Source organism: Meleagris gallopavo, chromosome 1 (assembly GCF_905368555.1).
Source record: "Meleagris gallopavo chromosome 1, MGAL_WU_HG_1.1, whole genome shotgun sequence".
NCBI classification, from domain to species: domain Eukaryota; kingdom Metazoa; phylum Chordata; class Aves; order Galliformes; family Phasianidae; genus Meleagris; species Meleagris gallopavo.
The window spans coordinates 76169267-76194607 of NC_139404.1; the positions used below are offsets into that span (position 1 = coordinate 76169267).

Consider the following 25341-nt stretch of genomic DNA (forward strand, 5'->3'; position numbering starts at 1 on the left):
CTTTTTTAGACACCACACACAGTATAAATTTTGAGATTTTTAATTTTTACAAATGTTTGAAAGAATCACTGAGCACACAGTGACAAATATTCCAGCAGTTGATAGGCACCCAATGAATGGTATTTTCCTGAATTCAGTATTGGGATCCAAATTTACTAGAAAAAGGTTTTGTGCTGATGGCAGCAGAACTCTCTCACTTGGCCAAAAATAAAAAACAGGTCTGATTTTACCTTACAGATATCTAAGATTAATGAAGATCAGAGATGAATTACTATATCCACGTAGGTTAGTTTTATCACTAAGTCCCCTTGCTCCCTCCCCAGATTTAACTGGTGAGGTGAAGAAGGGATTACAGCTGTGATGTGGTAGAACCCAATCCTAGAACTGGGTCACTACAGATGGAGCCGGGGCATGGAAACCAAATCTGGTTACTGGTATAACAATTTCAAAGTGAGGTCAAACAAAGCAAGTGTGCAGGAAATTCCAAGCTCCTCACTCCCATCTTCTGCTGGTCAGCGCTGGCGGTTCTAGAAGGCTTCAGTTCTTTCATTTCTTCCCTTGTTTGAGTAGAAGACTGTCACTGCAAGGAAAACAGAAGTGAGTAATTAGCCCAGAAAGCACAGGCAAAGCCGAGCCAGATCCCTACTACAGACTTGGGAGCATGAAGTGTCACACTCTGACAATGTGGACTTCAAGTCCTTTGAAGACCTTTTTTCAAACCCCCTTAAGCCTGCTGGAACAAATAAGGTAGAATCTGGCCAAACAGGTGAAGGTGATCAGAGATAGCACAGAAAATAAACCAGCACTGGTTTCCTTTCTTGATTCTAAGCTTTTAGCCACACACTACTAACTCAACTGGCTCTGCACTACCCAGTTAACACTGGACAAATGAGGCTAAAACCATAAAATTTTGTCTGGCTCTGAAAGCAGAGAATGAGGTTTTCTAGCATGGACTGGAAAGCTTTTAGAGAGTAACAAGAACACCTTTTCAAGAGATCATTACACCAAATCAATGCAATATACTACAACCATCTAACTGCCTCCATGGAGCCCTCTGTTTTAACAGCAGGATGTCCAATACAAGTGGGACAGATTAGAGGACAGTCCTCAGATTATTATTCCTGTCTTCCCCATGCAAGGTTCCAAGACACATGCACAGCTCCAATTACTGAACATCTCCCACTTGACGTAGATGTTTGTATGGCCCCCGCAAGGAAAGGCTTCAAACTTCATATCACAAATGGGACCTGAGGTAGAAACAAAATGAACTGGTAGCCAGAAATGCCCAAGAAAAGCAACACCCAGTCCAAATACCAACATCAATGCCCTTGTTCCAAATACTAACAAAAGGATCAAAATAAAGTTGAGCGTCCTACCTTCCTCTGTGTCAGGAGATGGAGTAAGGGGGTGGAGAAGAAAGAGAAACAAAAGAGAAAATCATTAGGTTGAAAAAAAATAATTCATTTCTGCAGTAAGCAAGAGTGCACTCTACTTAATTGTGTTCTCCGGCATCAGGATCTCAGAGGAAAGATCCTGAGAGAGCTCCTAAAAAAGACTAGTTTCACAAGGAAGGTGCAGGTAAATTCCCCCACAACAGCCACCTATCCCCTTACCTGGTAAAGCCCTCATCCTGCAGGTTCAGTACCAAGTTATCTGCTGTGAGATACACACGGTTTTGTGAGCCAGCAATCTGAAAAAGAAATCCATTATAGAGATTGTATGAAAAAAAGTTTAAATACACAAGGAAAGACAGCATTAATAATCACTCTCTCCCTCGAGAGACAGCACTCTTGCTTGTATACACTTAAAATCTTAGTTAAATGAATACAGTTTTCAAAATCAACTATGTAATGTCCTTGCTTCCCATCCCAGTGCCGTCAGACTTTTAAAAAGCAGTGATCATTCTGTCTCCTTGTCAGACAGACCTTTGATCCCATGCCTATCTGTCCCCTCTTCACAGTGTGCAGCAAGCCAGGAGCTTGTGGTGGCTGCAGCTGAGGGAGGGTGATGAGATCTCATTTGGATCTGGCCTTGTCTTATGAAGGGCATAAACTCCTAGCCTTGCATATAATTGCCGATCACTGCTAACTAAATCTTTAGATCTGTTTGATCAAAAAAGAGCAGAGCTGGGAGAAAGATCAGGATAGGGCAGATCACATTCGCCTTAAATTCATCATATGGCCACTGGGCTAGGAGACAGAGCAACTGCAGAAGAAACATGGAAGTTCTGTGCTCTCCTACTCACTGTTTTTGAGATGTTCTGAGCAGCTCGTATCTTACGTAGTTTGATGTAGCCTGGATTCCTGCTCAGAGCTTCACCGAGGTACAGGGTACAGTTATGGAAAAAAACTGGTAATTGAAACTCACTGCCTTCAATTAATTCCTCCTATAGAATTCACACAAATATATGAACACGTATCAGCAAAATCTAGAAGGGGGAAAAAAAAAAAAAGATTGCTACACCACTAACTTGGGCCTCTAGGCAGGGACATTTTTACGTTTCCAAATGTAAAAATTCCTAAAAATACAATGTTATTGCCCCACACAGCAAACAGTAATTACATCTTACAACAGGGAGCAAAGGCTCATGGTGTTTTCTGCCCTGATCTGTAACCCCAGACAAATAACTGCATTTAATCCTCACTCCAACAAACATCAGGGAAAAAACAAACCCGAGGCCTATTTGAAGCTATCATCTCCTCAAAGTCTGCTAAACATGAATCCATGCAACAAATTCCAAGGCCTGTCAAGCTCACAAACCACATCCCACAAAATCTCCCAAAGTAGGATATCATCTTAGCAGCTGTAGCTTCTCCTTCAGCCTGAACAATCTTCTGCTTCTGCTCCTGCTTGGCCTTCTCCACCAGGAACTGTGCACGCTGTGCCTCCTGCTGAGCTGCAGATAGAATGGACAAAAGCACTCAAAGGAGATCCCATCTCTTGAATCCTCTGCCAGGACTCTATGGCTGAGGCCTGGGGAACTCATGCTTCTGTAAGAACTGACTATGCTAGGGCCATATCCACAAGTAAGACATGTATAGTTTTGCTGTTGTTTTTTTTTTAATAAAACCACAACAACCACAACCCCATAATTGATATATATGGTATAATCCCCATAGAAAATAGTAGGGAAGTCCTACAGCTTTGGGAACACAGTCCCATTCATGACCTATTCCACTAGCTAGGGCCCAAAGTTTTCTGCTAATACTTGGAATAATATAGTTAGCTCCACTACTAAGGAAGCTGGGGCTTGTAACCCTGAAATTGTATCATTGCAAAAATACCGACATGCTAGCTCAGATTTGCTTCCTTGTTTATTAATTCAATAAAAAGAGAAAAGCAACCCACTCTTTCAAGGCATAAATTGAACTCACCCACTTGCTTGGCCTCCACGGCCGCTGTGTATTCACGACTGAAACTCAGCTCTGTGATAGCCACATCATCCAGGATGAGGCTGAAATCCTTGGCTCTCTCTGTGAGTTCTCGCCTAATGAGCAGAGACACCTGAAACACAGGTACAGTAAGAGTACTTCACACAGGCTGTTCCTCACTTGCTGTGCACTACAATACTGAAGCACAACTGCTCTTCACAGTTCATTCACAGCAGACCTGAGAGACAATATCTAAAACAAAGCTTGAAATATGGACATTAATGCTTGCCCTCTGAATCTATCACCACTAAATAACTCCGTATTCAGAGCTACGTGTAGCATTTCAAAACTTAATTACAGCCCTTTATAATTACTTAACAATGCCATACAATTAGCACTGGAAAAAAAACCAACTTATTGAAGGTGTTTTTCTTCTTTTACCTTTCACATCCTATCATATGTAGTTCCACAGTTGCCATGTATGTTTTGGAATAAGTATCTCCTCCTGCACTTTGAATTTTCCACTGTTTGGAATTTGCGTTTTTCCTCAACCCTTCATTGAGTGAATTGCAAGCACATAACTACACAGAGTCACTTTTTTCCTTCTGAATCCAAACTGCTCCATACACATCACTTCGCAGTAAAGACTGCTAAACAGAAGTTCGGAAGTCTCACAATTACCTCACAGTTCCTCTGCTTCTGATAAACCTAAACAATGCACAGATACTGTTTCTTTGCTGCCACACCCTCCTTTTCTACTCATTCTTGTTATACAAGATCTAATACATTAAATTGTCTCCTCAGTGCACACCACGTAGCTAAAGCCATAACTCTGATGTTCCCGTTACTGACCAATTCTTAATATAAAATCTGGACATTTATTTCTGTTCTTTGCTTTTTTTTCTGTCATGTATTCAAAACAAGTTAGAGAAACTCTGCATTTTCTCTTCAGCAGTCTCATGTAGGACCTTCTCCAAAGCCTTTTAAAAGAAAATCAGCAACTCCACTCTTCCTCATTTAGGATAAGTGGCAGATCACAGAATCACAGAGTTTGGAAAAGACCTTCAAGATCACCCGGTCCAACCACCCACCTATCACCAACAGTACTCACTAAACCATGTTCCTCAACACAAAATCCAAACGTTCCTTGAATATCTCCAGAGTCAGTGACTCCACCACCTCCCTGGGCAGCCCATTCCAGTGCCTGACCACTCTTTCAGAAAAGTAGTGTTTCCTAACATCCAGCCTAAATCTCCCCTGGTGCAGCTTGAAGCCATTCCCTCTAGTCCTATCACTGGTTACACGAGAGAAGAGGCCGACCCCCAGCTCACTACAGCCTCCCTTCAGGTAGTTACAGAGAGCAATAAGGTCTCCCCTAAGTCTCCTCTTCTCCAATATACTTGCAGAATCCCTGGAGCTCAAATTATTAAAACATAAACTTACAGGTAAAGGCTTTTAAAAGTTAGTAATTTTTATAATTTTGCAATTCTCCAGGTTATCCCCTAACATTTTTCTAAACAGAAATGTTTAACAATCATCTGTAACATCGATCACCAAATGCTCACCACTTTGCTAACTCCTGACCCGCTTCTCATTTCAGATCCACTCGAACTGTTCAGTTTGCTTTGACATCTCCGTTGATACTAACGAAGGGTCAGACAATCATTTTAAGGCAGTTCCAGTGCTACATGCTCACTATGATTTACATTAGCTCTCCCTCGCCCATTATTATATTACGGAGCAGTTTTGCACTCTACGCATCATGAAACCAATGTTCTCCTCAAAAGCTGGTGGTACAGCTTTGGCAACTGTATCAGAATCAAACCATAAGCAGAATACAGTTCATACCCTTTCTGCCAGCAGATATGCATCTTCCACCCCTTTTAATGTTCCCCATGTGCACAATTTAAATGTCCTTTGCAATCTGAGCAGAAGCTCCCTCAGGAAGGGTCACCTGGGCTCTCTGTGTGATGAGCTGCGAGGCATTGAATTTGGCCACCACGCTCTTGAGCACCTCGTTGACGATGGAGGGCAGGACCCGCTCCTCGTAGTCCAGGCCCAGGCGCTGGTACATGCTAGGCAGCTCTGCGGCATTGGGGCGGGTGAGGACGCGCAGCGAGATGTTCACCATCTGCAGGTCTGAGGGGAGAGACGTGAGCGGGGCGGGCTCCAGCCCTCCCACCCCACAGGTCCCCCCAGGGTCCGCTCTTACCTTTGGAGCCTGTGGGGGAGGAAATTTTCCGCGGCCGGGCACGGATGTCATAGATGATGGGGTACTGGAACCAGGGAATCCTGCGAAGGATCGGGACGCCTGCATCAGGGGAGGCCGCACGGGCACTCGGACTGGGAGGGAGTGAGGGGGGTGGGGTAGGTCCTACCTGAAATGCAGCCCCTCAGCAAGGATAGTGTCCTGCTGCACGCCGCCAATGCGGTTGAAGAAGATGGCCCGCTGCCCGCCTTCCACTGAGAGGAGAAACGGCACGGTCAGCGAGAGTGGGGGGGAGGGGGAAGCACGGAAAAACGGGGCGTGGGCCCGGGGAGCACTCACCGATGAAAACGGACTCGCGGACTCCATAGGCCAGGGCGCCGGCGCCCAGCAGCAGCTTGAGGGCGGTGCCGACGCCACGCGGCCCGGCCGGCAGCCGCCCCGCCAGGTCCTTCAGGCTCTGCGCCATGGCCGCGCCGTGCCGCGCGCCCCGCCGGGAAGGACACCGGAAGCTGCCTCTGCCTTCCGCCGCGCTCCGGAAGTGGTCCCAGGGGGAGGGAGGGGAAGGGTGCCATCTTGGGTGGCTGCGGCGGCCCATTGGCGGCGCTCGCGGTGGTGACGCTGCGTTGTGCGGCTCGGACAAAATGGCGGCGCCCAGGCGGCTGCGTGAGGAGAAGGAGCAGGAGCAGGAGGAGGAGAATGAGAATGTTCTGTTAGAGGCTAAGCGCGTCCGCGGGCAGCGACGGCTTCTGGTGGTGCTGGAAGGGGCGAGCCTGGAGACAGTGAAGGTGCGGACGGAGGGGATCGGGGCGGGGATACTCTGCGGTTTCTGTTGTCAAACTCTCCGTGCTTTGGCCTTAGGTGGGGAAGACGTTCGAGCTCCTCAATTGCGACAAGCATAAGGCACTGCTGCTGCGGAGCGGCCGGGACCCCGGGGAGGTGCGGCCCGACATCACCCACCAGGTACCGGCTAGGTACTGGCAGCACGGACTCGCCTAGGGTGTGTGGGGCCGTGCCGGTGCGGCACTCGCTGCAGGAAACTGTCCCTCCAGTGTGGGGTATCGTCTTATGGCCCTGGGGCGGGAATGAAGTTAGCTTCACCCACCATACGTGTGTTTAATAACGTGTGTTTCTATTTATTTATGTATGGGATTACTTGTTTCTCAGCATAACAGTAGTACTTGTATGGCTGCTCTATTTCTTGTCGCTTATGTAGTCGTAGAGTCTTTTCCAAGATCTGTCCCTTGCACCTTTTCAATTTCCACTACTACATGTCTTTTTGTTTTGTTTTGTTTTGTTTCAGAGTCTTCTCATGCTTATGGATAGCCCTCTGAATCGGGCTGGTCTTCTACAAGTTTACATCCATACCCAGAAGAATGTTTTAATTGAAGTTAATCCTCAGACCAGGATCCCAAGAACATTTGATCGATTCTGTGGTCTTATGGGTAAGTAATTCATGCTTTGTACTGGCCACAAAACTATGCAGGGTGGTGGTTAGGAGCAGAAGAGTTTTGTGAAAAGTTAAGAAGTTACACTGACTCAAAAAAAAAAAAAAAAAAAAAAAAAAGTGAGAAAAGGGGAGGGAAATGAAAGTTTCTTTTTGTGAATTCCCAGCCACAGACTACAATACTCCCTATATACACTAGGGAGTTGCCTGCATGAGAATGTACTAATGGCAAAATAATTATTTGATCAGTGTTTTTTTTTTTTTTTTAACTTTTTTAGAAGATGCTGGGAACTCTAAAGTTCTTTCCTAGTTGAGCTCTCACCAGTAGGTAGAGAATGTGCTTCCTCCAGCAAGAGAACAGACTGCTTAACTACTGCTCTTCTCTTTTGTCAGTTCAGTTGCTGCATAAGCTCAGCGTTCGAGCAGCTGATGGTCCTCAGAAATTGTTGAAGGTAAGCAGTCGTTCACTGATTACAGTAATGGTGCAAGATTCCTCTTTGCAGCTAGTAATGTATTTGCTTTAAGTGCAGTATATATTGTGGACTTAGCTCTCTGACAGAGCCTCTTACCTCTACACTGCTGTTAACTTTTTCTTTTCTATAGGTTATTAAAAATCCAGTCAGTGACCATCTACCTGTGGGCTGTATGAAGATAGGTACCTCTTTTGCGGTTCCAAATGTGACAGATCTGCGTGAACTGGTTCCTACAGCAGAGCCAGTAACTGTTGTTGTGGGAGCTTTTGCCCATGGCTCAGTAAGTGCATGTAGCCTTTTTATTTGGGAGTTGTATGATTGTAGGTTTTAGTGCCATTCTTGAGGTTTTTTCTTTTGTTTTTGTTTTTTTAAACTTCTCTATTCTTTGGGAACTTTTCCCCCAACCCCTTCTCTGTTATAGTCCTGTTAAGAAACTGCCCAGCTCTGTGATACTTGGGCCTTTCACTGAAGAGAGGGCTATCAATTGCTTTGAGGAGCTTTAACGTGGCTATATTGAGTCTTGGATTAACCATGGTCGTATAGGAGCAATGATGTGCCTCTGAAATGGATGAAAGTAGATGGGATTAAGTGATAGTGTGCAGCTTGATATACAGTCAGATATGTATTTTCTTCTTCTTTCTCCCCCCAGGTCAATGTGGACTATACAGAAAAGATGATCTCTATCAGCAACTATCCCCTCTCTGCTGCCCTCACATGTGCTAAAATTACTACTGCCTTTGAGGAAGCCTGGGGAGTAGTATGAGCTTCTGTCTCTGCTGCTGTCATGATGAACTGCTATACAGGGACTCCAGATTCTGGAGAGGCTTTTTTTTTAGTTCTTTGTGGACCTGGTGCAGCTTTGGGCTCCTGAAAAGGAAAAGCTTCAGTTTCTTCTTTGTAGCTCCTGGAGCAATGCAACTTTACATGGACTGCCCCACCAACCCTTTTTCCTCCTATTAAAGGTAACTTTTCCTAAGACTGTGTTTTGTACTTAATTTTTTGTAAATGAACAGCTTGGATATCACCCTTGATAGTAAATCCAAATTTGTTGTGGAACCAAAGTTCTTAGCTGGGCCCAACAGCTCTTTCTCTGTGGTGTGTGACAGCTCATGACTCCCACACTGATGCACCCTGGAGGAAATGAGCTGAAGCAGATATGAAAAAAGAACAGGAGCAACTTTATCTTGGATGACAAACGTAGAAAAGTCAGAGGGTAGCTCCATTCCGATATAGTGCCCGCGGTGTTTTACAATCATCTGATATCAGCAGGGAGACGAGAGTGTCCACTGGAGGGCGGCAGAGAGCTAAGGCAACACACAGAAAGTGGAGGGTCTGGAAGGAGACAACTCCATTCCCCTCCTTTCGGGTCTTTGACCCTGTGCTTTCTCTTTTCCCCCTCCTCACGTTGGAAAAAAAAAAGTCATACTTCAACACAGCAAACTTGGCAGGTGGTGCTTTGCTTCTGGAGTGTTAAATTTAACTCCTACAAATGCATGGGTGGTACAATCTGAAAAAGAAAGAGCTATTAGACCTGTTTCAGTTGTCTTGTTTCAGGGCTGTAACACTGCTGTTTCACTTCACCGCCTTGTCCAAGTGTGGGATTCCTGCGAGGTGTCCCTGAAAGTAGTACAACCTTACCTGTTGGCTGTTATTCTGCTTTTTTTAGCTTTTCTTTTCGTGGCACAAGTAATTTGCGAATATAAGGCAACACCAGTAATAACGTGAAAAACAACATGTGGCCAAGGAAATAAATAGACTTGTACACCTGCAAAGAGAAAGGGTTAAGGGTCAGCAAGCAGACTTCAGCTAAGGCCACATGAGAGGGCAAGCAGGGGTAAAAGGGATTGGTTGCATGGACTGTGTGTTTAAGGTTAATAAATACCTTCATCCATTTGTCCCAGGTGAAAAGGCAAAATGGCACCAGAGAATAACCCATAAACATCCAGTGGTTAGTTTGCTGTAGCACATAGAAAATAGGCTGCAAGGCAGTGATGGAGGCCAAAGTGCTTAAAGTAGGACTGTCTCGAACAAGGTTTATAACCTAATGTAAAGAAAAATAAAAGCTCTCCTCAGTTGGATGTCTTAACGGTTGTGTCTGTTGACTCTGCAACCAGAGTATCCTTGTTAATTAACTTTGGTAACCATGTAACAAAAAACTAAATAAGTACCCTATTCCTGAAGTTTTAATCAAAAAAGAAAAGGCTAAATATGGAATATTTCTTTTTCACTATCAGAGATTTAGCAGAGGCATTCTGCTCACGTGCTTGTCTTTCAACCTTCCCAGCTGGCAAGCACTTCAGTTGCACTATGCTCATGTGCCAGTTGTGCTGTAAAAGCTAATGGGAAGAAAGCTATGGCTTGCCACTGTATAAGCTAGGAACTTACTGAACCCTTGAAAAGAACAGTACCATTGTGAACACCAATTTCTAAGTGAGCAGTTAATAAACCCTTCAGTGTGGCAGTTTCCAGACTCAAGGGGAAAGGCTACCGCAGGTGACCTCATTCTGCTAAGTCTGACAAAGCGCACCTGTCTTTCAACGATGACTATAAGCAACTCCATTTGAAAGCACACCAGGTAGCCAGAGTGTAGTCCATGCCAAATAGCCAGGAAGAACAGGGCCAGTGCCTGTGACAGCAGTTTGTTACCCAGGAACTTCAGGCGCTTGAAGATGTAGCTAGAGCAGAGAAGAAACAAAGTGCTTCTAGTTCATTGTTTATCCTTCCCTCTCCATGTCAGAGGTGCAAGGCCCAGGGGACCATGTCTTCACATTTCCCTGTGGTAACAGAAACAGCTAGACAGCTTCCCCTATCAAGGCAACTTACACTTCAATCTTTATCTTAAATGCCAGCTGGTGGGGATAGGTGGTTCTTCTGACAACATTCACAGAAATGAAGATATTTTACAGTTCAGCTTTGTGGTCCAGCAAGATCTGAACCAAAAATCTGTGTCATTGCATAGGAAGCATCAAGAAGCAGGAAACAGCTGCCAAACTGCATCAGCCATTAGAGCAGTTTGGCAGCTGTTTCATCTGTTCTGCAACTGTTTGACCAAGAAGGCTAGAGGGCTCACTGTAGTTCCATTCTAGCCCCCTCCCTCCAGCTTTTGCCATTTTCAACTTCTTGCCTATTAACAAAGAACTGCCTTTTTAAATTGGATCAAAAGATCTACCCAACTCAGTAAGCTGTTTCAAATAGGAGTAGGGTGAGAAAGAACTGAGAACTAGCAGATGCCAAGTACTCCCTTCTCAACTTATGATCTTGGTTCTGTTGACATAGGTACTACTGACATTAAAAATCTGTCCTGCTCACCGGGCCACCCAAGCATTGGTGTTGATGTTGAAAGAAGCAATGGTCCCTGTGAACAAAGGTGTTGTCTCATACAGCCAGACCTTCATATTGGCACAGGCATCCCACATAGGTTTTCCATTCTGGTCAGTCCCATTGTACCCTAGACCAACAAGGATGCAGACACCTTCCTACAGAAAAAGACATAGAGAAAAGATGATAAAAGTACATCACTTTTTTTTTTTTTTTTTTTTTTTTTTTTTTTGAAAGGCAGAGCTAGGGAAGTTCTGATTCTGTGCTCAGTGGACAGTACCACTGCAGATGGACAAAATGGGTTAAAATCTTCTCTTTTTGATTAGTTAGCCCTTGCTTTACTTACAGCAAACTACACTGATCTGCACTGATACCTAGATACTTGAGTTTCTTCTGGTTAGTGCTAAGTCCAACCAAAAGCATACTTTGTAACTAACTTTGGGTGCTAACTTTGTTCATTTGTCTTGTTTCTAGAAATACTTCTGACTCACCGTAACAAGCCAGCAAGTTACATATTTGTAGAGTATAATTTTGCCCCAGACCAGTATGTAACCACAGCGGAACCAGAAAGGCTTCTCCTGCAGAGATAAATTAAAAATGAAAATAAATGAGTTTTGTCTATATATAAGATGGATCAGTCTTTCATATTAACCTAATCAATATGTTGCGACACTAAATAAATTGGACTATCAAGCTACAGGGTTATATGAATCCACACACCTTTCAGCTTCCTTTGGTGATATTTGACTGCACTGACACACGTACTCTGGAATGAGCATAATCATTGTGGGAATTGACACCCTCATTTATTCACACTGGTACAGAAAGACTGAACAGGGACTGATGTCCCTCTTCCTTGCAGGGGAGTTGGACTAGATGATCTTTAAAGATCCTTTCCAACTCTGAAGATACGGTAATTCTATAATCTGCAGATTGGAATTGCTTGTTAGGAGTTTTCTAAGAACCTCAAAGATTCAGTAAATTTTTAATTCAAGTGAGTCAATCTGGAGAATCTGCTGCTGCATCCCTGTACGCAAAATACATTGTTGAGAGAAGCAGATCAAGTTTTTCTTTCAAAGCTAGCCTGTACTCAAGGATAGCTCACCTGATAAAGTCTACACAGTGACCCTCCATCTTCAAATTTCAAAAAGCCTTGGAAACTACCACGCAGAGTTCTTTGCGTGTAATGGTTAAACAGTTATTAAAAAGTAACAAAAAACATGTTAGGATTCCAAAAACAGCTGAATTCTCTATTTGTAAGAGTTTTCATTTGGTTCAGTTCAATTAAACACATTCTCATTTTGCATCAAATGGAATCCATTGGACAGGCAGCAAAGCCAAATCAGTTATGGGAAGGCACAGCACTAGTTGCTGATTTATCTTCTTTTTGATTTGAGGCAAACCTAAAAAAAAAAACAATGACTTTCCTCTACTCTTGTAGATCCAGTGCCCTCCAGAGAAGTAGAATTCAAATATATACATACCATGTAATCATCTGAGATGAGGTATTCATCAGAGATGTATGGGCTTGACAAGGTATAGGTCACTAGAAATAAGAGACCCAAACTCAGGCGCTTGAGAGCAGGCACAAAACTGAGAAAGAAAAATATGAAGGTCAAGGAAAAGCCCTGTTTAAAAACAGAAATGGAAATGAGGTGTTTGGGGAGACAGTGATAGGGGGTTACCACATTCCACTGCAGCAGATGTCTCTACTTGGAAGCTGGGGCACTGACCGTACCAGGTCAGGACTGAGTCTGTACTAAACAAGTCAAATGTTAACATTTGTGCCCCTGAACAATGCTAGGAAATTATGCAGAGTTTATGAGCAACTTCTGAATGGCCGCCTTTTCTTATAAATCACTTTTAGTCACAGTATTTCAGTGTCCAGGTAGGAACACACTCTGCTGCAGGGAATGCATGGAGGATTCAGCATTCTGGGATCTTAGGAAAGCAAGGAGCTAAGTGGATCTCATTACCTATTGGGTCTCTGGCCTCGAACGTCAGTCATCTCACCCTTTGCCAGTTTCTGATAGTCTGTCATGGAGAACTGAGGCCCCACCATGAAGGCACCATAGAAATAGGAGAATCCTGAGACCTCCAGCAAGGTAGGAACTCCCCGGACAGCAAATCGACGCTGCTCAGGGGTCAGGAACTCCTGCACCAAAGGGATTGGATTAACATCATACTAAGGGTTCTCATACTTAGCTCTGGATGTTATGTTATGTATCTCCTTTATGGTCTAAGTTCTTACTCTCCACATACAGGGAACTTTTAACTTTGTACTTCATGTTCATTCCTCTCCTCATCCCTATCACTGTCTCCAGTCTCTCCAAACAGCAACAAGAACTAACAGCTGAGACCAGCTGCACAGATCTATACTCCCAAAAAAGCTCAAAACAAGGAAGAAATCTGTTAACATGCATCCCTGCCAGCACAGATGCACAGTAAAAGCTCTGTATCTGACCGTTACCAATCCTTGACTGCAACAGTATGTACCCAGACCATGCTGTCCTACAGTTCCTACTTCTTGATGCAAGAATTTAATGTCTTCAAATACTTGAAACTTCAGCTTAAGAGATTTCAGATGAACATGTTTTTTCTTGCAGTTAGTGGTGACTGCATGGACATTGAATGCTGGGTCAGGGCCTGTACAGGAGGTGAGAAACAAAGACACCTGAAGTAGTATTAAGAGACTGTAACAAGTGTTCTGTACTCTTCCACACACTGTGCTGTGTGACTTCTGCCACTATTTAATCTTCTCTAATAACAGGGCCATAACAAATGGCAAAAATCCAAGAAGATATAACATGACTCAACAAAAGAAAGGAAGATGGGAACTGAGATCCAGTGCTGATGGTTTCCACATTAAGGGAATACTACCCACAAGACACAGAGCATTGGAGATTGGGAATCTAAAGCAAAAGATTTGGGGAAAGCAGATGATGAGGAATTTGGAAGGGGGCAGAACAGTATTTTGACACAATTCAGTGCTGAATCAACTTTTGCCCATCTGTAATTGCTACAGTTTCTGTTCCAAATTATCTTTTTCCACTCTGGAATTCAATGCTCTCAGATATTCACAGATAATCCCCTCTCAATTCTGGCTTTTACCAAACAACGAATGCAGCTTACTAACTTACATCCTTTGAACCTGATTTTGTGTCTTCTAGATCACTGGAATAGCAAACAAGAGGAAGGGAAGAGTATTTGTGTTCTACTCACCAGATCTTTTCCTCCATCATAGTAATCGATGGCCAAGCCTGGAGATGAGAAACAATCACCTGAAGATTTATGGTGGACTACTTGGGCTGAGCAAGCAGTCCTCTTTTCCCTGAGGCATGGGTTACAGAATGCAAAAGATAACAAGGTAGCATTGCTTACCAATTAACTTGAGAGTCAAGACACAATGTGGCATTGTCCACTTGATATCATAATGCTCTGTGGCTGTGAAGTAATAGCCAGCCATAAGGTACGTCTGAAAGAAATAATTATTTGGGTTATTTAAAGCAAACCTCCAGCAGTTTTTGATCTGTTTCCATTTTTCGACCTATATTTGCTACTGAGAGTTGCAAAAATGAACAGAAAACTCTTTCTACAAACTGATACAAACTGATATAAAACTTTCTTAGGAGGAAGTTTTCCACACAGAAGGTGGTGGCACACTGGAACAGATTGCCCAAGGAGGTTGTGGATGCCCCATCCCTGGAGGCATTCAAGGCCAGGCTGGATGTGGCTCTGGGCAGCCTGGTCTAGTGGTTGGTGACCCTGCACAGAGCAGGGGGGTTGAATGATCTTTAAGGTCTTTTTCAACCCATGCCATTCTATGATTCTACGATTCTGTGATGCAGTAAAAAAGGGAATTTTACCATCTGAAAGACAAACGTGGTGAAGACAGCAGTGACTGTGCGACCCATAAGTCTCAGGATGAGAAACTGTATTAGGACACATAGCAGTGAATGAAAGAACTGCATCCCTGTAGAGAGAGAGAGATGAAGCAAAAATGAGATTTTCCCATTACAGGTCCTCCCAAACTGCAGCAATCTCTGGACCTAGTAGCTCTGTCTTCCAAAGCTCATCTTACCAAAATTGAAGTAAGCAATTGAGAGTCCTGTGAACACATTGTAGAGATGAATGAGGTAGGTCTCCTTCTGGAAGAGGAAATAGCGCTGGAACAAGGCAAAAGGGTATCCTGAATAGAGGGGGGGAAAGATGGAAGAGTTGTAAATTAGTGTAAGCAAGCAGCAGCATTTGTAATGGTCCAGATTATAGCTTTGTTGAAACTTTACTAGGAATATGCACTTGACGTAGGTACATCGCCAATACAGGCCATGGTATCATTGCTGATACTATATTTCCATCTAAGGGGATAAATGCTAGATGACTTAGTGGAGTTTCTGGCCTTATACATTACAAGAGGAGGGATAGTGTTGAAATACATATACTTTGGTGAACTACTCTCTCACTCTTCCAAATTCTGTGACAAACACAGCGAATATTACAAGAAGGGAAGGGAAGATAAATTTTACAAATGGTTTATACCATTGCACTGATCTCAAAATTCAGCCCCTGCTCCCCTTCAGTGACCTCTTGTATGATGCTGAGTTATGACGTTATGGTCAATGGCTCTATGTCCAGGTGGAGGCTGGTGACAAGTGATGTCTCCCAGGGGTTTGTCTTGGGACCAGTACTCTTTATTATAGACATAAACGATGGGAGTGAGTGCACCTTCAGCAAGTTTGCAGAGACACTAAGCTGAGCGGTGCAGTTGATGTGACGGAAGGAAGGGATACCATCAAAAAGGACCTAAACAAACTCAAAAGGTTAACCTAATGACAACAAGGTACTGCACTTAGGTCAGGGAAATTCCAGATGTGTATACAGACTGGGAGAAGAACTCCTTGAGAGCAGCTCCACCAAGAATAACTTAAGGATCCTGATAGATGAAAAACAACATGAACCAGCAGTATATACTTGCAGCCTGAAAGGCTAACAGTATTCTGGACTTCATCAAAGAGGGGTGGCTGGCAGGGTGAGGGAGATGATTGTCTTCTTCTACTTTGCCCCCAGTAAATCCATCTGGAGTACTGCATCCAGATCTGGGGCACAAGAAAAACGTGGAGCTTTTGGAATGGGTCCAGAGGAGGGAAATGAAGATATCAGAGAGCTGGAACACCTCTGCTATGAATACAGGCTGTGGCAGCTGGACTTGTTCAGCCTGGGGAAGAGAAGGCTCCAGGGAGACCTCACTGTGGCCCTCCAGTACTTAAAGAGAGCTTACAAGCAGGAGGGAAATCCACTTTTTTGACTAGTAAATAGTGACAGGACAATGGGGAATCATTATAAACTAAAAGAGGAGACATTTAGATTAGATGTCATGGGGAAATTTTTCATTGAGAGGAGTGAGGTGCTGGAACAGGCTGCCCAGAATTTGTGGATCTCCCATCCTTGGGGATATTAAGTGCTAGCATGAATAAAACCCTGGGCAGCCTGAACTAGTGGGTGGAAATCCTGCCCTTGTCAGGAACTGGATGGGTTTTAAGGTTCCCTTCCGACCCACGCCATTCTATGATTCAGTGACTTTGTGATTTTTAATCCTAGTGCTCCCCAGGTGACCTCCATTCATATATCATTTCTTTTCTGACTCTTACTTTAGATTTGCATGTGATTTGTTAAGTACTGTATATACAAAATTGTAACTAAAATCCACTGAGACTACACATGCAGTGTTTTGAAAAATCAAAGTAAGAAGCATTTCCTATTACGTAGCTAAGATAAGTGGAAGGAGGTTTTTTCCTTGCATTTTCTATAGTTTAGAATGTGTTCCAGTTTAGGAATTACTCCAGATTATTATCTGTGGCTCTAGTGAGAAGTAAGTATTTGTGAAGCACTTCAGTAGTACGGTGAGATGGGCCATACAATCTCCCAAGAGTAAATTAAATTGTTGTCTTAAGGGTTCAGGCAAGGGTCATGAAGCATACAATAAACACCGCCACATATGAGACAATAAATGTGTTTTAATACATATTGACATAGTAAGTTTTGTCCATCTTACAAGTATCTGAAGTCTATTCATGCAAATGGTGTTTCTAAAGGTATATGCATAAGGAAGTTGAACTGGGATAGTAGAAGCAACTTTAAATCTGGCTATGAAATGTCAGAAATATGTACGAATGCTTTACTTTGCAAATTTGTGTTCTGTTATCCTAATTAACATCAAAGCAAACAAATCTACCCCAACAAAAAAATCCAGAAAAATAACCACAGTACTGGTGCCCACACTACTTATTAGCCTAGCTGAAGCTTGTAGCAGTGGGTAGATGTCTGCTACCTGAACTAACAGAGTAAAAGTAGCAGTAAGTAGTCACGCTTTATATGCTGCAATAATAGGGTAATGAAATGCACATTCTGGTGAGCAGTGTTTGATGGAAGCTTTCCAATAAGTAAAGCCAAATCTAAACATTGTGAGAGGAAATGACAAACTGTACTGTTATATCAAGTACACGTGCTGCAGTCAGTGCTAATGGCTGAGATGACTGGAGGCATTTTCTGGTCCTTCCCTTCTCCCCCACGTCCCTCATGAAGGAATTACAGAGTCCGGGACTTGGGCTACCTTGTAGATCCCAGAATGCTGCATGCTCTACTGAACCCAGTTGTGTACCTCTTTCTCCTAGAAACTCAACTGCTTTTCCCCCATTTCCTCAGCTTCTTGCCATCTCTCATTCCGCCCTTCCTCCTTATTACTGTTCCTTCCTCATTTTGTGTCCTGCACCACTTTCCACTTTGCAGACTCTTTCTCATGCTGAATGATTCTCCAGTGTCCACATTCCACAACTCTTTGCCCACAGACCCTAGCAACCTTGCTTCTGGATGCTCATTCAGCCTTGCTCTCCCTTTTGCAAGAGCAGTTCCTAATTCCCATACAAAACGCCTTACTCAAACCTTCCTTTCCCTTTCTGCTCTACTTTTGTCCGGTTCTTCCAAACCTATTGCATCCACCACAGCATTTGTCCTTCAGCCCAAGTCAGCAGCATCTTCCTTTATCATCCCTGAAAGTCAGCAGAGGAGGAAAGAAGTAATTATCAGACAGAGTTCAGAACATGGGCTCTCTAGAGATACAAGAGTAATTCAAAGAATTAAAACAATTCACATGATTAAAAAACAAGGCATTGTCTATCAGCCTCAAGCTCAGAAACATATAGACAGATACTATTTTTTCTCATTTCAATTTTCCTTTGAAACAGACACTATTCAAGTTTAATAAACCTATTAACAACTGCCCACAGCTTTGTAAAATGAAAAGTGGTAAAAGAAAAAAAACAACTAAGAAGTATTACTGTTGGCTCATATTGAAAGTTAAATACTTGAGTTTTGAATGGAAAAATCTTCTCCCCTTTTGAAAAAGCACTAGAAAAATAAGATTAGAAATACAGGCAAAGTACAATTTATTGCTGCTCATCAACAGTTTCAGTTTTAAAGCATTTTCTCAAAAATCAGTGCAATCTTGTTTCAATTTTTCTAAAAGAAAAAAAAAGGTTTCCATCAATTTCTGTGGACAGAATTAAATTGTGACTGAACACTCCAGTGTACCTGTCTCCAAATTGTAAAGATCTGAAATTTTATCAATTTTCTCTCATCCCTAACCAGTGTTCCTGCTCTTTGAGTAGCCCTGCGTCACATTCCATGCTTATTTCTTTTTAACCCCACACAGGAAATCATATAATGGTTTTAACACTGCTCTAATTAAAAAAAATAAAATAAAATTAAAAGTCCTTGCAAATTGAGGGCTACTAATACAGCATATCTGTTTTAAGAAAGCTAGACATGTAAAGCCCACTCTTGTACTACATAGGTGCTACTCCTGGTCAAAAGTCACAGTGTCAGCCCACATTCTTCTGATAACCAGAAGAAGTTGCACCTACTGTGGACTACAGTTTCCTTACAGCTTTCCTGCACACAGATCATGTTCTCAGTTTTACAATTGGGCCAATTCTACACTGCAGATATAAACTTTAACCCCCACGTGGCAGTAGATACTGACTATCAGTGGACATCATGCTGCGGCCTGTCTGCTACAGAGCGCTCCCATCTATTAAGTAATTAGTTGTTCTTACTGATAACAGTGCCAGCACTCCCACCCCACCACGGAGTCCTTGAAAAAGTATGAATTAGCACAAGAAAGGCAGGAAAGCAGTTACTGAAATTAGTGTTGCCATCTGGAAAACTTGCTGTCATATTTAGATAGGTTGGATTCAGGACACCATGCAGCTTTTCTTTCACCATTCAGAAATAACAGAAACAGAGGCCCTGCTCCTCGGTGCTGATGAGACCGTGTCTATCAGCTCCCAGTCTGCCAAATTCATCTTTTGCAGCTCTTTCAGACTGAGCTGACTGAGGCAGGAAAACGGTTGTAATGCTCCTGGAGAAAACAGAAGGTGATCTTCTGATCCAAGGTAACTCTCCTTGGTGCACCATCAAACTGAAAAGCTGCCTGCACGCACAGTTGATTTTTTTGCCTCTAGATAAGACTTTTTATAGCAAGGAATTAGCAATTGATGTAAAAGTGACAAATCAGCTGAGACATGCCTCTCGTGATAAAAAAGATGGAAGAATTTATGGAACAAGAGGACAATCTCTGGGTAAGAGAACCCTGGAATTAGAATGGAACAGCTTCTTTGCCACAGGCATTTGGGAGAGTAGTGGATTGCTGCACAACATCAAGGTTGTACACAAATACAAGAATCTAACTGAACAAAAATGTAAACGATTAAGAGGCTGGATTAGGCAGGAGGGCTAATTCCAAGCAAAACTGGCCTTGTTAAATTCGCCACATCCTAGAATGTGTGACGAAAGTGCCTTTTTCCAGAGATGAAACTGCAAATAAGAACACCAGAAGCCTTTTCTTATTTTTAAGTCTTTGCTCCTTTTACTTCTCCTTTTCTATATGCTTACTCTATTTCATCTTCATGCTTCTTCTCTTTTTCCTATTGCTGATCAGTTTACTCTACCTTTATTAAAATCCAGAAGATCAATTGCCTCTGTATTCTTAAAAGAGCACTAAAACTAAAAGAACAGGGACAATGGGAAAAAAAGATGTGTTAAAATGTAAGCCCTACCTAGTATTTTGACTTCAAAGGTGTTCTCTTTTTCTGCTTATAATAGCACAAGAATTCCACAACTTTAAGAATCGGCACATATGTGAGAATTTTAATTCAACACAGGAGTGTACTTTTGACATCCACTTATAGTGCTTCAGTTTGCACAGTGGAACCACCTCAAAGCATGTGAGCAGCATTCCTTTCAGATGAAACTGAACTGAAAATACACTCCAACAGGTGATCTGTCCACATAGACGGGCTGAAGAAAATTCAAAGAAAATGCCTGCAAACCATTGGTGAGAGGTGGAAATTGAGGAAAGAATACTCACTTGCAAGCAAAGCAGATGATTTCTAGGACGTATAGGAAAAGTATAACTCCCACACGTCACTGCTATGTCTGTAGAACAGGGCACACTTCCCAGTAGTGTTCCTGGCAGGTCTGGGTAGATCAGTAGGTCAGTTTTGGCACAGGGCTGTAAACAGCATGTTGCCCCCCCCTCCATGTGAGGCAGTGCCAGGTAGCTTTGCAAGACAGTGTGGCAGTATGGCCAGATCAGCACATCCAATTCTTGGGGATCATACTTGACTTAACTGCTAACCACATAAGAAGTAAGGCCAACCTAAAGCCTTAAATAGACAGTGTCAAGGCCTCCTGGCTCCTGGCTGAACAGTGACAGCAGGTAAGAAGCCAGTCTCCTTTCAAAGACAAAAGGACAACCTCTTCTCTCTTCCCATAGTTGGAGGTGCTCCCTCCCTTCCTCCTCCACAAAGCGAGTGCAGCACTGGCTCAGCCTGCTTACTTCAGCGACTAGAACTGTGTAAGCATGGTGCTAAGAACACCAGTGTCTTCCATTCTGACTTGAAGACAGGACTTCTCCAGGTAAAACACTCAGTGAAGGCCAACTGGACCCTGCACATAGCGAAGAATAAGGTGGAATACATCTCTTAGAAGGCAATTGCATATAACTGAATCACATCACAATTTTTTAAATTATAGGGCCTGCTAGAACTACATTTCAAAGTAATACTGTTTATAATATTGTCTAATTGCAGCCTAATTTCTTCAAAGATTGTGTGTAAAATTTTCACATGTGAACTCTGAAGTTTGTTTTTAATCCTGTACAGTCTGAATAATGGACTCCACTCACGTTTTACTCTTTACATCCTGCTTTACACTGGTTTAAATACTGTGGGGTGACAAAAATCCCCATTGTTTATTCAGAAAAATGTTTTTACAATCTCTGTTAGTTTGCTGAAGAAATGTGTCGCTCTTTAGGATTACTCAAATTTTTGTTCTTGGTTACTTTTCCTTCCTCCCTATCGTTTCATCCTATCTTACCTTTTTTTTCCCCCAACAGACTGCTGGGGGACAGACTGTTAACAGTTTTAAATGATACCTTTTGCTTATTTCAGATCATGTTTAAGTGAATATTCTTACTCTGAATCAAGAGAGTTGGTTCAGAATATTTTTTCAAAGAAAACGCAGCTTTCTCCAGAAATTAAAATAAGAAGTTGCAAAGTCCTTTGCAATTCTTCCCGTTTTTCAGAAGGTTGTTTTTTTGTCAGTTTCTGGTAATCTCCTGAACAGTGAAACCCTGGAGACAGTCATTGCAGTAGAACTGCATACTCTACATGGTGAACTGCATCACTGGAGGAGAAAAGAGCAACAACTTTTTAATCCATGCTTAGAACACAAAATCATACTTCATCCTCATGTTGTTCTGATATAACTCAGCAGTACTAGCTGCAGGCAATAAAAACAATTTTCTTCCTGAATCCCTGCAAACACCTGAAATGGAGGAAGTCAAGAAAAAGCGACACTTTGCTTACCCTAACGCAATTACCAGCTTTTCAAAACGCCTTTCGTTTTTGCCCCATGCCATCCTATGATGCAGTCATCAATAACAGTTTCCTTACCAGAGGCTTAAAGCCATCAGTAACAATAAGAGGACTGTAAGCTGCAACGAAATGAGCATTTCTTTTAATGCCAGTGTCAGGTTAAGAAACTGTTCTCACTCTCCTGATGCTGTAGAGTGGTGCCTGGCACTTACTTTTAATGCAATCATATAATGCTTTACTATTAAGCAGGAAAGCTGGAGCCAGTCCTCTCAGCCTGACTGCCTACACGACTTGCATGAGGTCCAAACTGTAGGCAAGGCTGTTTTGCATGCCCTTAAGCTTTCTGTCTGAAGTTATGTCTTCTCCTGAATGCAATTAAGAGACACTGACGTAAGGAGAAAGGTCAGGGAAATGTATACCGAAACAAGAGGCTAGAGCTGTACATTTTGGGGATGCAGAGAAAAAGGACATGAGCAAGCTCCTAGCTCTTCATCTTTTAATACAAATTAAAAAAACTCATTGAGACTTTACGCAACTGAGCATCAAACAGCTATAGTGATACCCACAAGTTTTGGGCTCAATTAATCTACTGACATCAGTGGGCATCTCTTCTTATCATTAAGATGGCAAATCAGCTGCTGTTCATTTCAAACTAATAAAGGATTTTATTTACCCATAGGACACCAAGCAGGAAACAGTGCCCTCCAATGTGATGTTCTAGTTTATTGCTTCCAAAAGTAAGAAGCTCTGAGAACTGTTCAATGCATGTTCTGCAAATGCATTGCTCTACAGTATGTGTTTGCTTCCATAGACACTTTCCAACACTTCTCCTAAATCAGTTCTTGTTGGACAAGTCCCTTGCTTACTTCAGTTGACTCGCCCAGTAGCAGCCTATCTGCTTTTTCTGGTTTAGGTTTCTACCAGGAAAGTAAATTGAATCAGCTTATAATTAAAGTCTCAGAGAGACATGTGGGAAAAGCTGTGGAGCTCATTAATTCACACTGACCTATCTGCATGTCCTGTATGTGTTTCCTGTTACTTACTTTTTCTTCTTTTTTATAAAGTTCAGCAACTTCTGAGAGTTCAATCTCTTGTATCTACCTTTGATGAGAAAAATGTTTTGGTTTGGTTTGATCTTATTGCAGATGAAATCAAGCATAAGTAAGATGAAACCAAGAGTAAGTCTGGTCTAGACTGCAGTTACTAATTGATACAACTTTTCCTATCTCTCTTTCAAAAAATACACTTTCAGTTAGAGAAAGCTGTTTTTCAGACACCTCACACACTAGCTGCCATACCCCCTCATATACACTTGCAGGTCTAGAGAAAAGCTTTTATTTCCTTTCTCGATGATTACACCATTCTTTTTTTTTCCCCCCCCTCCCCCAAAACTCAAAGTTTCATAGGTATCCCCAGAGATTTCTATTGGCAGCCTGTAAAAACACACTTGAATGAATTTTTTGGGAGCTCTAACACATATACCCACAGATATTAGCCACATCCTGACTTGAGCCTTGCCTCGACCATTTTACCCATGATTTTTAACTTAATATGCTCAGATAAGCATAAGAAGCATGTGTTTTGCAATATTGCAGGTGGAGCACAGGACAACATGCCAGTTTTTCTAGCCACTTAGACAGCAGGCTTCACTCACCCTACCTGGTAGCTCGCACAAGCCACTCCTGCACACTCCCATTGCTGTTGTAGACACAAATACGGTCCCTTGGCCAAAAGGTGCTTGGACAGGGCCGTGTCTCAGGCACCCTACTCTGAGTGTCCCTGCTTGATCGAAGTGTGGCACAGGTGGACACACAGAACCTTGCAAAGCCCAGCCATACTGAAAGCTCTATGCACCTGTGGTTCCCTTGCAGGCACCTCTCTGGTCCCACGCTCCTGCAGGACCCGATGTACTGCAGCACCTGGCTGCATGCCTTGGGGTGGTAGGGAAAGGTTCTGCACCAGAAGGCGGTGGAGCACTGGGACGGGCTGCCCAGGGCAGAGGGCACAGCCTCAAGCTGTCGGAGTTGAAGGAGCATCGGACATCGGACACGGGGTTTGAGCGCTGTGTGGCGCCGGGAGGTGCTCTCGGTGATCACGGCGTGCCCCTCCCGGCTCGGGATACTCTGTTCTACGGCGAGAACTCCGCCAACAAAGTTCTGCACCCAGCAGCTCTCAGGACGCGGCTCTCCATCGCGCCCACCCCGCACTGTGCAGGACGCCCGTCCCTCGCTATCCGGATCCACAGGTCCCGGTGCAGGGCTCTCTCCTCTGGCCCCACGCCCAGACACGCGTCGCCCAACACCCGGACACGCGTCGCCCCGCCGCCCGCCCTCTGCTCGCAGAGGCCCCACTGATTGGGGGTTCCGTGCCCGGGGCCGGAGCCCTCGGCCCCGCCCGCCCTTACCCATCAGGATGGACACGATGAGGCGCAGCGCCTGCTCCGACGAGCCCAGGGCCTCCGCCACCCGGGCCAGGCTCCAGCCGGACCCCGCCACCGCCATCTTCTCCGCCGGCCCCGCCGGCCGGTTGCTCCTGGAACCCAGCAGCAGCACCAACACCGCGGCCCCCGCACCGCTCTCGTCCCTCTCCGCGTCCATTGGCTGCGCTGCGCCGACCACGCCCGCTCGGCGCCTCCGATTGGACTGCCGTTGGCAGAGGGGCGGGGCTCTGCGCTCAGTAAGGCAAAGGTTACCCCGGGAGTGGGCGGTGCCGCGAGGTGTCCCCGCTAGCCAATGATTGGAGAAAGCGCTTCAGAGGGCGGGGCTCGACCCGAGAGGCGGGGGCGGGGCCGCGCCGGCGAGGCGGAGTTCGCCTTCCCATTGGCTGTGTCGGGACAGGAGAGAGCCGGGCAGGGAGGGGTAGGGGATGTGGTTGGGTCGGGGTTACTCGCGGGCAAGAGGCGCGTGGCGCTAACGGTCGTTAGAGCGGAACCAGCGGCGATGGGCTGTGGGGCATCGCCGCCCCGCCGCGTGGGGACAGAGCGCTTCGGTGGGCTCCCGCGGGGGCTCCCGGAGGGCAGCTCAGCTGCTGTGCCCCCCAGGGGGTCGCTTCCCCCACCGAGCGCCGTGGCAGACTCCCGTCCCTGCGGCACCCTGCTCCTTGCGGTCGCCAGGTGGCTCTGCCGCAGTTTGTAGTTACCTCCCGCTACGGGAGCCATGTGGGTACAACTGGAGTTCTCCTCCTCGGTGCCGGGTTGGGGTGCAGTGGAACTGATCCTCTTACTTGTGCTTCCTTTTTATGTGTCACTTAAGTCGTGCCCAAAGTGAGCTGGCGGCGCAGGCACAGACCCGCTCGTGGGGAAGATTTCTCCTGATTGTACTCCGAATTGTATCTGTTGCACGTTATGCCCATTGCTGCTTATCCTGGGGAAGAGCCTGGCTGCGGCTCCATCCCCATGATAGCCAGCCTTCTGCCAGTAGCAGCAGTTAGATCTGCTCCGGGTCAGATCTGGCAGTGTGCTCACATAGGCCTCATTGACTCAGAAAGCCAGGCTAAAAATCTTAACCCCTTGCCTTTTTCCTGGCTAAAAAATGGTTCCTCAGTACTGGTTATCTACTGGACTCTGGTGAGTTTGCTCCCATCTCTCTTTTGC

At 44.3% G+C, this 25341-nt stretch overlaps 3 protein-coding genes across 5 annotated transcripts; 1 reads left to right on the forward strand and 2 right to left on the reverse strand.

Annotated features, from left to right (window-relative positions):
- Window positions 1-24: 24 nt before the first annotated feature.
- On the reverse strand, window positions 25-6055 carry PHB2 (prohibitin 2). 2 transcript variants are annotated; one of them, XM_085235569.1, is made up of 9 exons: window positions 5920-6055; window positions 5750-5834; window positions 5584-5663; window positions 5326-5510; window positions 3375-3504; window positions 2793-2896; window positions 2246-2323; window positions 1614-1690; window positions 25-1382 (listed from the first exon to the last, which is right to left on the reverse strand). In XM_085235569.1, the coding sequence occupies exons 1-9, from the start codon at window positions 6044-6046 to the stop codon at window positions 1373-1375; spliced, it is 876 nt and encodes a 291-aa protein (XP_085091695.1). In that variant the 5' UTR covers window positions 6047-6055; the 3' UTR covers window positions 25-1372. The 2 variants fall into 2 exon arrangements, with proteins under 2 accessions (XP_085091695.1, XP_085091701.1); XM_085235575.1 differs by lacking the exon at window positions 25-1382 and having other exon boundaries at window positions 1610-1690.
- EMG1 (EMG1 N1-specific pseudouridine methyltransferase) lies at window positions 6045-11418 on the forward strand. Of its 2 annotated transcripts, XM_003202649.5 has the most exons (7): window positions 6121-6365; window positions 6439-6540; window positions 6881-7022; window positions 7418-7476; window positions 7628-7777; window positions 8147-8459; window positions 11290-11418. In XM_003202649.5, exons 1-6 carry the CDS (start codon window positions 6222-6224, stop codon window positions 8258-8260), a joined length of 711 nt encoding a protein of 236 aa, XP_003202697.1. In that variant the 5' UTR covers window positions 6121-6221; the 3' UTR covers window positions 8261-8459; window positions 11290-11418. The 2 variants fall into 2 exon arrangements, with proteins under 2 accessions (XP_085091717.1, XP_003202697.1); XM_085235591.1 differs by lacking the exons at window positions 8147-8459; window positions 11290-11418 and having other exon boundaries at window positions 6045-6365; window positions 7423-7476; window positions 7628-7730.
- Window positions 8655-24361, reverse strand: LPCAT3 (lysophosphatidylcholine acyltransferase 3). Its single transcript, XM_003202681.4, has 13 exons — window positions 24154-24361; window positions 14897-15004; window positions 14682-14788; window positions 14197-14290; window positions 14038-14075; window positions 12792-12970; window positions 12300-12408; window positions 11307-11393; window positions 10807-10973; window positions 10025-10172; window positions 9380-9538; window positions 9136-9262; window positions 8655-9004 (listed from the first exon to the last, which is right to left on the reverse strand). The coding sequence occupies exons 1-12, from the start codon at window positions 24344-24346 to the stop codon at window positions 9146-9148; spliced, it is 1506 nt and encodes a 501-aa protein (XP_003202729.4). The 5' UTR covers window positions 24347-24361; the 3' UTR covers window positions 8655-9004; window positions 9136-9145.
- Window positions 24362-25341: the final 980 nt, after the last annotated feature.

Bases quoted from the DNA above. Each gene is read 5' to 3' on its own strand.
- PHB2 (XM_085235569.1), bottom strand. From the start codon at position 6,046: ATGGCGCAGAGCCTGAAGGACCTGGCGGGGCGGCTGCCGGCCGGGCCG. The intron at 5,664-5,749 runs GTAGGACCTACC...GATCCTTCGCAG, and splicing joins GCTGAGGGGCTGCATTTCAG to GATTCCCTGGTTCCAGTACC. The intron at 2,897-3,374 runs GTGAGTTCAATT...TTCTATCTGCAG, and splicing joins CGTGGAGGCCAAGCAAGTGG to CTCAGCAGGAGGCACAGCGT.
- EMG1 (XM_003202649.5), top strand. From the start codon at position 6,222: ATGGCGGCGCCCAGGCGGCTGCGTGAGGAGAAGGAGCAGGAGCAGGAG. The intron at 6,366-6,438 runs GTGCGGACGGAG...CTTTGGCCTTAG, and splicing joins CGAGCCTGGAGACAGTGAAG to GTGGGGAAGACGTTCGAGCT. The intron at 7,477-7,627 runs GTAAGCAGTCGT...TCTTTTCTATAG, and splicing joins GTCCTCAGAAATTGTTGAAG to GTTATTAAAAATCCAGTCAG.
- LPCAT3 (XM_003202681.4), bottom strand. From the start codon at position 24,346: ATGGACGCGGAGAGGGACGAGAGCGGTGCGGGGGCCGCGGTGTTGGTG. The intron at 14,789-14,896 runs GTAAGATGAGCT...CTCTCTCTACAG, and splicing joins AATTGCTTACTTCAATTTTG to GGATGCAGTTCTTTCATTCA. The intron at 12,409-12,791 runs GTAATGAGATCC...TTTCTTTCTCAG, and splicing joins CGAGGCCAGAGACCCAATAG to TTTTGTGCCTGCTCTCAAGC.